The sequence below is a fragment of the Drosophila innubila genome (assembly GCF_004354385.1).
Source record: "Drosophila innubila isolate TH190305 chromosome 3R unlocalized genomic scaffold, UK_Dinn_1.0 2_E_3R, whole genome shotgun sequence".
Lineage (NCBI taxonomy): Eukaryota > Metazoa > Arthropoda > Insecta > Diptera > Drosophilidae > Drosophila > Drosophila innubila.
The window spans coordinates 25,066,209-25,079,620 of NW_022995380.1; the positions used below are offsets into that span (position 1 = coordinate 25,066,209).

The 13,412-nt window shown below is 34.1% G+C and overlaps 3 protein-coding genes and 1 long non-coding RNA gene across 4 annotated transcripts; 1 reads left to right on the forward strand and 3 right to left on the reverse strand.

The window, feature by feature from the left end:
• The first annotated feature begins 47 nt into the window (after window positions 1-47).
• LOC117791657 lies at window positions 48-5,017 on the forward strand. Its single transcript, XM_034631466.1, has 7 exons — window positions 48-497; window positions 573-694; window positions 751-864; window positions 923-1,167; window positions 1,373-2,028; window positions 2,085-2,811; window positions 3,799-5,017. The coding sequence occupies exons 1-7, from the start codon at window positions 315-317 to the stop codon at window positions 4,476-4,478; spliced, it is 2,727 nt and encodes a 908-aa protein (XP_034487357.1). The 5' UTR covers window positions 48-314; the 3' UTR covers window positions 4,479-5,017.
• Window positions 5,018-5,052: 35 nt separating this feature from the next.
• Window positions 5,053-5,941, reverse strand: LOC117791658. The gene is made up of 3 exons (XR_004618086.1): window positions 5,757-5,941; window positions 5,517-5,685; window positions 5,053-5,463 (listed from the first exon to the last, which is right to left on the reverse strand). It is a non-coding gene; the product is annotated as an uncharacterized LOC117791658 (long non-coding RNA).
• A 3,068-nt stretch (window positions 5,942-9,009) lies between these two features.
• LOC117789483 (probable G-protein coupled receptor Mth-like 11) lies at window positions 9,010-11,508 on the reverse strand. The gene is made up of 7 exons (XM_034628512.1): window positions 11,020-11,508; window positions 10,822-10,960; window positions 10,048-10,236; window positions 9,739-9,987; window positions 9,491-9,659; window positions 9,243-9,437; window positions 9,010-9,179 (listed from the first exon to the last, which is right to left on the reverse strand). The coding sequence occupies exons 1-7, from the start codon at window positions 11,506-11,508 to the stop codon at window positions 9,041-9,043; spliced, it is 1,569 nt and encodes a 522-aa protein (XP_034484403.1). The 3' UTR covers window positions 9,010-9,040.
• Window positions 11,509-11,824: 316 nt separating this feature from the next.
• LOC117791731 (probable G-protein coupled receptor Mth-like 11) lies at window positions 11,825-12,922 on the reverse strand. Its single transcript, XM_034631599.1, has 4 exons — window positions 12,839-12,922; window positions 12,608-12,779; window positions 12,364-12,543; window positions 11,825-12,299 (listed from the first exon to the last, which is right to left on the reverse strand). Exons 1-4 carry the CDS (start codon window positions 12,906-12,908, stop codon window positions 12,281-12,283), a joined length of 441 nt encoding a protein of 146 aa, XP_034487490.1. The 5' UTR covers window positions 12,909-12,922; the 3' UTR covers window positions 11,825-12,280.
• Window positions 12,923-13,412: the final 490 nt, after the last annotated feature.

Consider the following 13,412-nt stretch of genomic DNA (forward strand, 5'->3'; position numbering starts at 1 on the left):
TGACCGCCGCAATCTGAGCGAGATAGCCCAACTTTTCGATCGGGTGGCAACATTTGGGCCAGGTGGCAACGTTGTGGTTAGAAAATCGTAAACTGAATAAAACTTAATAAACTAAAGTTTCGCTTCCAATGTAAAAGTTTATAATATAAGAAAAAGGCTGAGCAATATAGCAAACGGGACTCAATGCGTACGGCGGGCTTGAACTGCCGTCGCCTTGGCTTCCTGTTAAACTGTTAGTTGATTTTCATGTTGTTGGCCCGTTGTTATACCGATGTCGGCAAAACCTTAAGTCTGATTTTCGAGTCTGGGAGGCAATGGAGACTGATTACCAAAATTACGTCGAGTCATTGTCGGGAGTATCATCAGATGACGATGATATCTCCACGGTGGATAGTTCCGATGAGGCTGAGGAGGCCACAATCTCCAACTCGCACAATCATCCAATCCAACTGCAATCGCGTACGCGAAACTTGGTGCAAATGTTGTTCGACAGAGAGGTAGATAGACAACACACCTACACACACAAGCTCACACTCACACTCACTGTTATATATTCACCTGGATTCGTATAGCGAACAGGACACTTTTCAGGTATATCACGTGCGGGCCAAAAACAAAAACTTCCATATGAAAGAGTGCCAAATAGATTAAAATTGTATCTGAAGGATGTCCTAGCCAGCAACGCTGTGGAAGGGTAAGCAGCTTTATGGAGCTAGAGGTGCCAACTCAAACTCATGTTACATTTTGCAGGCACATCTTCATGGGATTAACAGCCTGTGGACAGTATATGATCAGTCATCGCGTTGTGTGCAACGACAACACGTCACTCAATCATTACTCCTTTAATGTGGGCTACAAGTACACGTAGGTATCAATACCGTTTCATGCTGATTTTAATTAATGTCATTTTTTTCTACTTCAGTCTTTACTTTTGGCTCTTTCAACCTCACAAAAAACTGAGATATTTCTTTTCGCGCCGCCTGTTCGATGATCATGTGGTTGACAATCTTAAAACGGTCACAATGACTCAGTGGAAAAATGCGGATAAGCAAATTTTGGTAGTACATGGCGCTGCAACAGAGGAGAGTGAAGAAAGCTACATAACATATGTCAAAGTTCCTAAACTTGGTTGTGTGGAGTGCAAAAAACTGATCGACGATGGTCCATGTAATAACCGATCATACTAGAGCGAGCTCTTAAGTCATTGGCCTAAGTATAAAAACGCAAATGATTTAATCAAACTATAACTTTATTGAATACTAGTATCCGTAAAAGTAAATTGCTTGTACCTTGACCAATGACTTGTGAGCTCACCCATGGGCAACAAATATGAGTTTACTATCAAACTAACTGTATTCATTTTAATTCACAGATTCTTTTTACAACGCACATTGTCTAAATTGCCATCTTACGGTGCACACAAAGTATTCCTCGACCGAAACAGATCCCCGCTTCGAGCCGAACATCAATCTTCTCTGCCCCGAGCGCATTCTTATAATCTCGAATGGCTTCATGCACATGCTGCGCATTGATGTGGACACGCCGGCCGTATCCAGCAGCAGCAGCAGCAGCATGAACAACAGCTGCTTGCCACAGCATAACTATAACCTGCCCTGTACACAACAGACTTTGCTACTGCCACGTACTCCACTAACCAGCGAGGAAGATCGCTGCTCTGTACCATTTACTGGATCTGAAGCAGACAGCGAGCACAGTGTCGTGGCGCGCATTATTGCGGATTTCAGTGATATTGAAACGGAGCATACTCAGCGCAGCAGCATTATAAACAATAATGAAATTCAACCGCGCATCAATTCAGAACCAAACAGTGTCTGCTACGAGAAGCTCATTTTCTCATCCAACTGCAGCAGCGGCATGGCTGCGACGAGCATGACTTTGATGGAAACCACTTTACCTGTTGTTATACAAAATGCTGTTGGCTCCAATGGGTCCAGTCAATCGAGGAAACGAAATCAGCGCATTGTCACCAAGTCTTATCGGAACGGAATCACAACAATTGATATGCAAGTAAGTTTGTCATCGCATTTATAGCTATCGAAATATTAAACTTATCTACTTCACAGAATACATCGACTTCTAGCTCAATGACTGATAAATCGAATGCCTATGAGTTTTCCGAGGACAATGAAAAATGTGAAAAGATTTCTACGTTTCGTAAGCGCCGATTGGCCGACAAGAAGTATGAATTCTCCGAGGATAACTCTGAGAATATTATACCATTCACCAAAATACGATCAGCAGGACGTACCACGTTTACTCCATCGGCGGCTAGCTCAACAGCTCAGCGCAGTTTGCATCGATTTTCACCCACGGCACACTTCTTTCACAACTCACCATGTGCTTCGCCCTCATCATCGCCCCATCCGGCACAACCTGCCCATACACCGCCTCCAGCAGCGCACCTCGGCTTTCGCTCACCGCCATCCAGCTCGAATCTGATGCGATCGCCAAGCCGTAATGCAAATGCTGTCACTGTAGCTGCTCAAATCTATAATCAAAAGTCGCCACCGTTGTCACAAGCCACTCAACAGATGCTAAGCTATAAACCCGTTGGACCCTTAGGTGCATTATCGCCATTGCAGGTATCTATGGCCAAAAGATTTGAGATTGGCGGCTCTATGTCACCAAATGCAGGCCTCTCATTTCTCTCGCCACGTCGTGATGAGCAGCGTATTGTCGAGATGCCAGTTCAAGGTGGTGTTATGCCAGAGAAGCCGGTATGCACCAAAAAGCTACGACGTCGCTATGTAGATGAGGATGATGCCACCTCTGTAATTACTAGCGAAGAAGGTAAGCTCAATCTATTGAATACTTTTTATACCCTTGCAGAGAATATTTTAATTAGCTACAAAATGTGTAACACTTTAAAGAAAGCGAGGTAAACTTATTTATGCATTTACATTCTTGATCAAGAGATCGAGCTAATTTGATAAAACCACACTCTTCTGTCCCTCCGACCGTCTGTTTCTATACAAACTACACTCTGATTTTTTTAAATTTTCTGAATGAAACTTGCAGCAGACAGTACATATGTCACTTTATAATGTATCTCTCATTGAAACTATCGAACAAAAATTAATCTTTTTCATAATCATCTTTTTTATTTTTAGATAAGTATACTAATTTCCATTAAAAGGTCCACCGCGGCCAAAAACTCAGCTCACATCCTTTGAAATATTCTTACTTATTTAAACAAGATATGCTAGAGCTCCCTAGAAAGATCATACTGACTCCTTATTGGAATAAATTCAGTTTTTTATATTATTAAACGATCTCTTAAAAATGTACTTCCAAAATGAAGGATATCTATTTCAACGATTATTTGGCAAAATGTCTCTACCAGCATCATTATGCTAATGAAAATGGATTCAGTTCTGATAACAGCTTTGTTTCTTACTTAAAAAGTCAAACTATATTATATTACAACACTCTCAATCAAATCATTGAGAAATTATGGTGATGTGCGTCACGGCTCGTGCGTCACTGAGGGCTCACGGCTATTAATAAAAAAAAACAACAACAATCTTTGCCTGCACATAAGTTAGCTAAGCTAAAACATTAGAATTTGTGTGCTTTATTAGGCAAAATTCTAAAACAAACTTAAACTTTCAAAGCGTGCGTCACAGAACCTTGTCACAAATCATTTAGCAACATGTACCAATTACTGGTATAAATGTAGAGTTTTTCACACTGGCTTATTATCTGCAAGGGTATAAAATCTTCAACTACAACTTTCTGATTTTATTTTCAAACTAATATATTTTTATTTGTTCGCAGATGATTGTATCTCACCAGGATACCATACATCGTTGCCCATGGAGGTACATGGCTCTTGTTACTCGGAAATGCAAATGATTTCACAGGCATCCTACCAACGATTGCGATGCAGTAGTGTCATAATTACACAACATTCATTTGATCTGGAAACCTTCACGTATTACGTTATTAGCATGCTCTGTCAAAAGCATCAGAAGATCTACAACGTATTTTATGACTGGGCCTATGAATTCATCAATGTTTGTCCGATAAGCCAAACAATTAGTTGTTTGCTAATGGCACAGTTCTCCGCTCGAGATCAGATGCCAACAACTCCCACAAATTGCATGTACTGCACAGGACGCATGGGATGCGTATTTCACAATCGGCAGTACGAATGTCGCATTCTTTTTACTTGGAACATGGAGAGTGGACAATGGCAGGTCCTGGATTATGGAGAGCTCAAGGAAATGCACGAGCTTTTCAGCCCTCTAAAACGTCTGGGAAAGTCGCGTCTCACCTTTGCACAGCTGGCTCGCCAGACGGCTCAAGAAATGGCAACAAGTCTAAATAGTCTCCCTGATTATACGTGTAATTTACGTGTGCTCAACTCAGATATGAAAAAATCAAAATCATGCATTTGTGATCTGGACAACATGGTGGAGTTTCATTTAAAGCGCACAACCAACGAATTGCTCTAAGCGCAATACTACGGCCACAAATGGTTGTGGGAAAATTTTCCTCGCAAAGTACAAGTGCATCTAGTTCAGTTACAAACAATACTTTGCGCTGTATTTAGTTTAATATTACTTTAACATGTTTTAGTGCAACGAAACGCTTTTGCATAAGGTTGAAAGGCGTCCTAATTTTGACTGAAGTCGTTTAAGTAAACTACAATTCATAAATAGTTCTAAGACATGCATACAATAACGCATATACTTTTGATATTTCTCCAAATACTACCTTCTAATTAAAAATTTGTTAGAAAAACTATACGAATAATGAACATTATACTTAACATATTGTATCACTTAAGTAGTTAGTTTCTCATGTCTAATGAGTAAGTTTAAGTATACAAATCTAATCAGTCAGTATAATTACAGATACAAACATATATTTCAACTTGAGTGAGTTACATTTTGAAAAAGTAATTAAGTCAAGATATTTCTAAGTACATGACAACCAACATTTATGTAAAACAACTTACCTAAATATATTTATATAAGATTTTCAAACTATACAATTTATCGATATTTTTCTTTCGAAAATCCCATTTTTCTACTTTCTTCATATACAAAAATATTTATTAAGGCCAACAAGATGCATATTTTTGCGAAGTGAAATAATAATCGAAATATGTTTTTATTATTATAATGATGGACACAATGCTTTCTCTGTTCCGGATGCATGATTCTGAGATTTTCTTCTTAGAATTCTGGGAAGAAGAAACAAGAATACATTCGCTATTTATTTAATTGCAAGGGTACTCACCGATCTGATAGAGACTTTAGCACGTCCCGTTTTAAGATTGTTGCTGCAAATAATATTACACCCTGTCCAGAGGTAATAACATCAGCAATAAAAATTCCCGTTGAGTTTCTTGCAAGGCGTGCATATATATAAGATGCGATTTCAAGAATCCAGAGAGCGCCCACGATGACAAACAAACGGAAAAACATGCTGAAACTGAAAACATACTTAATTTAGAACACTTTCTCATACTTCTAAAATGTCAGTACTTCGTCAGATTCCTCAGATTACGTTGCCCTTCCGATTTCTTTAGCTGACATCTATTTTTTCTATTCTGGACAAATATGCGCCTTGCGGTTTTAACAAAAAAAGTTGTGTTAAATATTAACAACATTGACATTGGCCCATAATAGTAGATCATTGCCGACCAACTGTATACTAAATAATGAAAAATAATTATTTTTTTTAATTAATTACATCCATTTTAAGCAATGAATTAATGAACATACCGTTAATCCAACAGAAACGAGTTTCGAAACCAGGTATCCAGTTCTCAGCTTCTGAATACTCTTTGAATATGAAATCAACCAAACTTGTGATTAAAAGAAGGACAGCAGCAGCGCTCCAAACAAAGATATTGTAATGGAAAAATCTTGACTTTTGTCCAACGCCAATGTAATTAAACGTTTTCCATAAATTGTAGTTAATTATCAAAAGCCATAAAAACGTGGCAATTATGGAGTAATAACCAGTATGTGCTAAAATCAATTAAATATTAAATACACTAAGAGCTCCGAATAAAACGTGATAAATCTTACCCATCAATGGGCACAACATTTTATCAGTTGTATCAACCCAGCCATAACTTGCACTAATAATATGTGTAAAACTTAAAATCAGACAAACGAAATAACATTTGCAGCATTTGCCATGGACACCTTTGAAATTCGGTAATATCATATACACAATAATGATCATAATAATGAAGAATATCGACACCATTTGAACTGCAAATAGTTGAATAAAAAAGAGATAAATAAAATGTGTTTAATAAATATAATCATAACATTGGGACATTCACATTCAGGTAGCTTTGATCACCAATCATAATACCGAGTTGCATCTTTTTGCAATCACAAGAAAATTAACAACAATCATAATCATGAAATTATGGTAATATATCACTGACTGCTTATTACAAACGATAAATATACCTTTTTAGATTTTTAGCTTAAACAGTATGTAAAGTAATTAATAGTTTGAATTAATAAAAAGTTATCATGTCTAATAATAAAGTAGCGACTACAGATTAACATTACCTGTTGAATGTCCCCTTTATTCTAGTTTGGTGAATAATTTTCTTGATAAAGAAGAACACTTGGATAAAATCTTAAGTATCACGGATTCAAAAATCAAGTTAAGAAAAATATTTATGGAACAAGCAGCGTTAAAAATTGAAATTAACTTATCACCCTCTCAAGGTTGAATGAGAGTATTTTAGAACATTAATATTTTATCTCGTCACTTTATATTGCTCAAGAATATTTTTCACGTTTTCTAAACCGAATGTTCATTTGAGTTGAAATTTTTCTAAACGGTTTGCAATTTGTGTTTAATGACTGTCTTACTATAAGAAGTGGTTAAATCGGTTTCGATGCAATGATGCGGCATGAGTTGAATCCCATAATCTTTCAGATCCAGAGGCTGAAAACAATAATCCCGTTTAGAAAGTTCCCGACCATCGAGATGACGTAACAGAGTGGCATTCTAGTGATTTAAGTGGTTAAAAAATATATTTACTTTTTCAATTATTAACTGTATCAAACCTCAAATAATGTCCAATTCTGGTATATATTCCTGTTGTTAAGGTAATCATGATTGGCGCAAGGTACGGGAAGATGTTGTTGTACCATAAATTCCATTACATTTTTCTCAATCTGTGTGCCGTTATTTAATGTTATATTCAAGACCGTACTATAGTCTAAGGTATTGTTAACATTTCCACAGCTCCGATCTCCATCTACAAGCAACTTTTGTGGATGACAGCAAAATCGAATACAGGTCCTAAATTTGCAGATGCATCCCCTTGTATGCTTATCAACCGATTTCTTATCACCATCAAACAGAATCTCGTAATCGTACTCTCCGACTTCTTCTTTTGGAATCAATACATTTTCATATTGATAGGATCCATTTTGTAATCTTTGGTTTTCGGACAGCGCGACAGTATCGAAATAATCACATCCTGGAATATTCCCAATTATTTCAGCTATGATTAAGCTGAATATGACAAGGCCGAATGAAAGATTACTCATTTTCTATGGAGCAAACATTTAATTTATCAACAAAAATATAATTAAAACAATAATTGTTTTTCCAATAACTTACTTAAACTGTATTTAAAAAATTTGTTTAATAGTTTATTGATTTCGGTAAATAATTTGGTAGTGCAATTTGCCGAGTAGATTTTTTGAAAGAAATATACGAATTTTAATTTTTTTTTAATTATAACTTTTAGGTGTTCAATCAATCAATAAATAAAACAAACTGAAATAAAATTCCTTGGTTCTTTATAAAGAGCCCATTAAAATAAAGAAAAAACAATTAGTTCAATTCTGACAGATTAGAAACACCATACATGCAATCAAGGGTGTAGGAATGGGGGTAAGCAATGTTTCCTACTCTCATAGCCAGAAAAATCGGTGCTGTAAATTGATTTGAAATATTAAGATGACTATAATTTATTGGAAAATTTAGCACAAAATAAATTAAAAAGAATTCTCTGACATAAGAAGAACACTAACATTAAGAACGTTTGTTTTTAAAAGTAATTCTCTTTAAAGTCTCGACAAATTTGTGGTGTGGTACTATGAAAAAAAATTTTTCCCCCTTTCCCGACAGCCACGCACATAGCTGGTATGTATGCTATACATACATACATAAATACATACAAACATTCCTACATACGTAGCACAAGGCTATAGGGCAATGTGGAGTGAGAAGTCTTTGGTTCGTCTTACGAACCGGTAAGCCCAAAGCTTAAGTTCGAATCTATTTTTATTTCATTAAGATTTTTAAATTGACTAATGATTTTTATAAGTAGATGACAACCAACATTTAAATGTAAGACTGCCTACCGAAATGCATATATATTAGAGTGGGTCAATATTAGATGAATAATAGTTCACTTAATTTTTATTCGGCTTATCAAAAATTTTATTGTTGCTGTATATGTATACATACGTGTATGTGTATGTAATAAGCCCCTTACTGAAAGGAAAGAAAAAAAGAGAAACGACTATTTGAAAGTTTGAAAATAAAATAAGTACATATATATTAGTATAAACCATATATAAGTATAAACCATAGGTCTAAAATTAATATCGAGCTTCCACTTTTTAGACGTTATAACTATTTCATATATTGGTTATTGTCTGTTACCTCTAAAACAAACAAAAAATTAAAAACCCAAATAGAGGGCAATTTATGATGAACTTAGAGATAAAAAAGGTTGGCGTTCTCTTTTCAACTGAATTTTAAAATTAATGCAAAATTCTTCTTAGAATTAATCGTAGATTACGAATTTCATAGCCGCTTTGTCGCGAAAAAAAATTGACTCACTCTAATATATATATACTTATATTATTTTCTAACTTTCAAACAGTCGTTTCTCTTTTTTTTCTTATTCTTATTACATACACATACACGTATGTATACATATACAGCAACAAGAAAACTTTTGATAAGCCGAATAAAAATAATTTGATCCATTATTCAACTAATTTTTTTACTTTTAATATAATGAACACTTTCCCTCTTCCGTTTCATTTGTTAAAGTTTTCGGAGCTTTTGACATTAAACTAATTTCAGTTGTCGCTAGATGACTGGAGCACGATATGGATGCTTCATTCTGTGATTTTCTCCTTAGAATTCTGAAAAGAAGAAGCAAAAATGCATTCGCTATTTACGTATATTAAATTGCAAAAGGTACTCACCGATCTGCTAGAGATTTCAAGACGTCCCGTTTTAAAATTGTTACTGCAAATAATATGACACCCTGTCCAGAGGTGATAATATCAGCAAACAGAATTCCCGTTGAGTTTGTAGAAATGCGTGCATATATAAAAGATGCGATTTCAAGAATCCAGAGAGCGCCCACGATGACAAACAAACGGAAAAACATGCTGAAACTGCAAACATACTTAATTTAGAACACATTCTCATACTTCTAAAATGTAAGTACTTCGTCAGATTCCTCAGATTACGTTGCCCTTCCGATTTCTTTAACTGACGTCTATTTTTTCTATTCTGGACAAATATGCGCATTGCGGTTTTAACAAAAAAAGTTGTGTTAAATATTAACAACATTGACATTGGCCCATAATAGTAGATCATTGCCGACCAACTGTATACTGAATAATGAAAAATAAAAAATAATTATTTTTTGTTTATTAATTACATCCATTTTAAGTAATGAATTAATGAACATACCGTTAATCCAACAGAAATAAGTTCCGAAACCAGGTATCCAATTCTCAGCTTCTGAATACTCTTTGAATATGAAATCAACCAAACTTGTGATTAAAAGAAGGACAGCAGCAGCGCTCCAAACAAAGATATTGTAATGGAAAAATCTTGACTTTTGTCCAACGCCAATGTTATTAAACGTTTTCCATAAATTGTAGTTAATTATCAAAAGCCATAAAAACGTGGCAATTATAGAGTAATAACCAGTATGTGCTAAAATCAATTAAATATTAAATACACTAAGAGCTCCGAATAAAACGTGATAAATCTTACCCATCAGTGGGCACAACATATTATCAGTTGTATCAACCCAGCCATAACTTGCACTAATAATATGTGTAAAACTTAAAATCAGACAAACGAAATAACATTTGCAGCATTTGCCATGGACACCTTTGAAATTCGGTAATATCATATACACAATAATGATCAAAATAATGAAGAATATCGACACCATTTGAACTGCAAATAGTTGAATGAAAAAGGGATAAATAAAATGTGTTTAATATAATCATAACATTGGGGCATTCACATTCAGGTAGCTTTGATCACCAATCATAATACCGAGTTGCCACTTTTTGCAATCACAAGAAAATTAACAACAATCATAATCATGAAATTATTGTAATATATTACTGACTGCTTATTACGAACAATAAATAAACCTTTTTAGATAGTTTGAACTAATAAAAAATTATTATGTCTAATAATAAAGTAGCGACTACAGATTAACATTACCTGTTGAATGTCCCCTTTATTCTAGTTTGGTGAATAATTTTCTTGATAAAGAAGAACACTTGGATAAAATCTTAAGTATCACGGATTCAAATATCAAGTTAAGAAAAATATTTATGGAACAAGCAGCGTTAAAAATGGAAATTAACTTATCACCCTCTCAAGGTTGAATGAGAGTTTTTTAGAACATTAATATTTTATCTCGTCACTTTATATTGTTCAAGAATATTTTTCACGTCTTCTAAACCGAATGTTCATTTGAGTTGAAATTTTTCTAAACAGTTTGCAATTTGTGTTTAATGCTTATCTTACTATAAGAAGTGGTTAAATCGGTTTCGAGGCAATGATGCGGAATTAGTTGAATCCCATAATCGCCCATATCCATAGGCTGAAAACAATAATCCCGTTTAGAAAGTTCCCGACCATCGAGATGACGTAACAGAGTGGCATTCTAGTGATTTAAGTGGTTAAAAAATATATTTACTTTTTCAATTATTAACTGTATCAAACCTCAAATAATGTCCAATTCTGGTATATATTCGTGTTGTTAAGGTAATCATGATTGGCGCAAGGTACGGGAAGATGTTGTTGTACCATAAATTCCATTACATTTTTCTCAATCTGTGTGCCGTTATTTAATGTTATATTCAAGACCGTACTATACTCTAAGGTATTGTTAACGTTTTCACAGCTCCGATCTCCATCTACAAGCAACTTTTGTGGATGACAGCAAAATCGAATACAGGTCCTAAATTTGCAGATGCATCCCCTTGTATGCATAGCAACCGATTCCTTATCACCATCAAACAGAATCTCGTAATCGTACTCTCCGACTTCTTCTTTTGGAATCAAAACACCCTCATATTGATAGGATCCATTTTGTAATCTTTGGTTTATGGACAGCGCGACAGTATCGAAATAATCACATCCTGGAATGTCCCCTAAAATGTCAGCTATAATTACGCTGAGTATAACAAAGGAAAAGAAAAGATTCCTCATTTCCTATAGGGTATAAATTTAAATTTATCAATAAAATTCAAATTATTACAATTAATTAATTTTATTGTATTAACAAAACAAAAGTAATAATGTATGTTAAGCCCGAAATTTTAAATAGTTTATTGATTTCGGTAATTCTATTGGTAATACAACTTACGGAGCACTTTTGTAGAAACTAATATACAAATTCTAAATTCCTTTAAATATGCCGTTTAGGTGTACAATCTTTGAATCAATAAAATAAACTGAAATGAAATTCTTGACTTCTTTATAAAGAACCCATAAAAATATAAAAAAAAACCCCATTATTTTAAAATTGATTACTCAGAATATCGGCTTTAATTATTATTTAGTTGCATACATGCATACATACTATACATCTACATTGTACATACCACAAGGCAAACGAGACTTTACGAAAAGAACGACCTTCCTGTATTGAGCCATAACTAATAAGGTCAAGCCTAAGAAAATACTTTATAATAATGAGAAATACTTAACAAAGAGATCTAAATTCAGCTATGTATATTAATATTATCACGAAACAGTCATTTCTACATATACATAATTTGTGTTCGGTCCCTTATATATTTCGAATTACTCTTACTGCAAATGTATTAGAATGCGTTTGAATAGCAAATTTTACGTGTAGTTATTATATTACATTTTACACTTTTATATAACTATATAACTACTACTGTAATCGCTCTGTTTTTTGATCCTATGGCAGTATTATATTAGAAGCTGCGCAGAATCATGTATAGGTGCATAATTATTTTCGTCCACTTAATCTATTTAAGAAAAATTTAATTAGTTAATCAACAACAATAAAATCATAGTTTCAAAAGTTATTACCGATCAGAGATAGAAACGAGCACTTCCTTTCTAAAAATAGTTAAGATAAATAGTATAATGCCCTGAGCCGAAGTTATTGCATCAATCCAAAAATGAGGTTTTTCGCCCATGAGGTATGAAATAATTTCAACAAACCACACCACAACATAAATAATAAAAAAGCGTAAGAACATCACAAAACTGAAATTTCATAACAACAAATTATTATAAAATAACAGTGAACAATTAAATACATATTACTTACTTAGCATAACTCTGTTGTTTTTGTGTTTTTTCGGCTTGATTTGACAATGTACTATCAATATCTCTATTATTCACATAAAACCACCTTGCCGTTGAAACAAAAAACATTATATTGAAAAGTAATAAAATCGAAATGGGTCCATAGTAGTATATCATTGCTGACCAAGAGTCCGCTATACAAATTAGATTTGAATTAATATTTTAAGTAAAAAATATGTAAAATGAATCATACTTCTGAGCGCACAGGAATAAGTACAAATAGCAGGTTTCCAATACGCAGCTTCTGGTGGATCTTCATCCATAGAAGGATATAAAAAGTCGACCACACCTGTAATTAACAGAAAGACTGCTGCAACGGTCCAAACGAATATATTGCTCCTTTTAAAACTGGCATTTTCTGTTGAAGAACTTTTCCAACGCTTCCAAAAATTATAGTTGATTATCAAAAGCCACAGAAACATGGCCATGACAGCATAATAACTCATGTAAGCTTAAAAAGTATTAACATATTAATTTAACGAAAGAACAAAATAGAAATAAAAATTCTTACCAATTGCTCGACACCAGATTTGTGAGTCACAGTCGTAAAAAAGCGCAACAATCTTATAAAGGAAGAAGCTTAAAGCCAGACAAGTGAAGTAGAAAGTGCAAAATTTGTAATGGATGGTTCGAAACTTCGGCAAGTACAAAAGGACAGCAATGACAAGAATCATTAAAATGACAGAAACAATTTGAACTAAAATGAAATAACAACTTTATGAATACTCATATAAAAAAATAAATAAATTCTACTAAGTATTATAGAT

What these genes read in the sequence shown, in the direction of transcription:
- LOC117789483 (XM_034628512.1), bottom strand. Translation starts at nt 11,508, where the DNA reads ATGAGGAATCTTTTCTTTTCCTTTGTTATACTCAGCGTAATTATAGCT. An exon ending in AGAATTGGACATTATTTGAG is followed by an intron (nt 10,961 to 11,019) that starts GTTTGATACAGT and finishes TTAAATCACTAG; the next exon opens with AATGCCACTCTGTTACGTCA. An exon ending in TTGAAATCTCTAGCAGATCG is followed by an intron (nt 9,180 to 9,242) that starts GTGAGTACCTTT and finishes TCTTCTTTTCAG; the next exon opens with AATTCTAAGGAGAAAATCAC.
- LOC117791657 (XM_034631466.1), top strand. Translation starts at nt 315, where the DNA reads ATGGAGACTGATTACCAAAATTACGTCGAGTCATTGTCGGGAGTATCA. An exon ending in ACTGATCGACGATGGTCCAT is followed by an intron (nt 1,168 to 1,372) that starts GTAATAACCGAT and finishes TTTAATTCACAG; the next exon opens with ATTCTTTTTACAACGCACAT. An exon ending in TCACAACAATTGATATGCAA is followed by an intron (nt 2,029 to 2,084) that starts GTAAGTTTGTCA and finishes TCTACTTCACAG; the next exon opens with AATACATCGACTTCTAGCTC.
- LOC117791731 (XM_034631599.1), bottom strand. Translation starts at nt 12,908, where the DNA reads ATGGATGAAGATCCACCAGAAGCTGCGTATTGGAAACCTGCTATTTGT. An exon ending in TTATTCCTGTGCGCTCAGAA is followed by an intron (nt 12,780 to 12,838) that starts GTATGATTCATT and finishes TAATTTGTATAG; the next exon opens with CGGACTCTTGGTCAGCAATG. An exon ending in AAACAACAGAGTTATGCTAA is followed by an intron (nt 12,544 to 12,607) that starts GTAAGTAATATG and finishes ATGAAATTTCAG; the next exon opens with TTTTGTGATGTTCTTACGCT.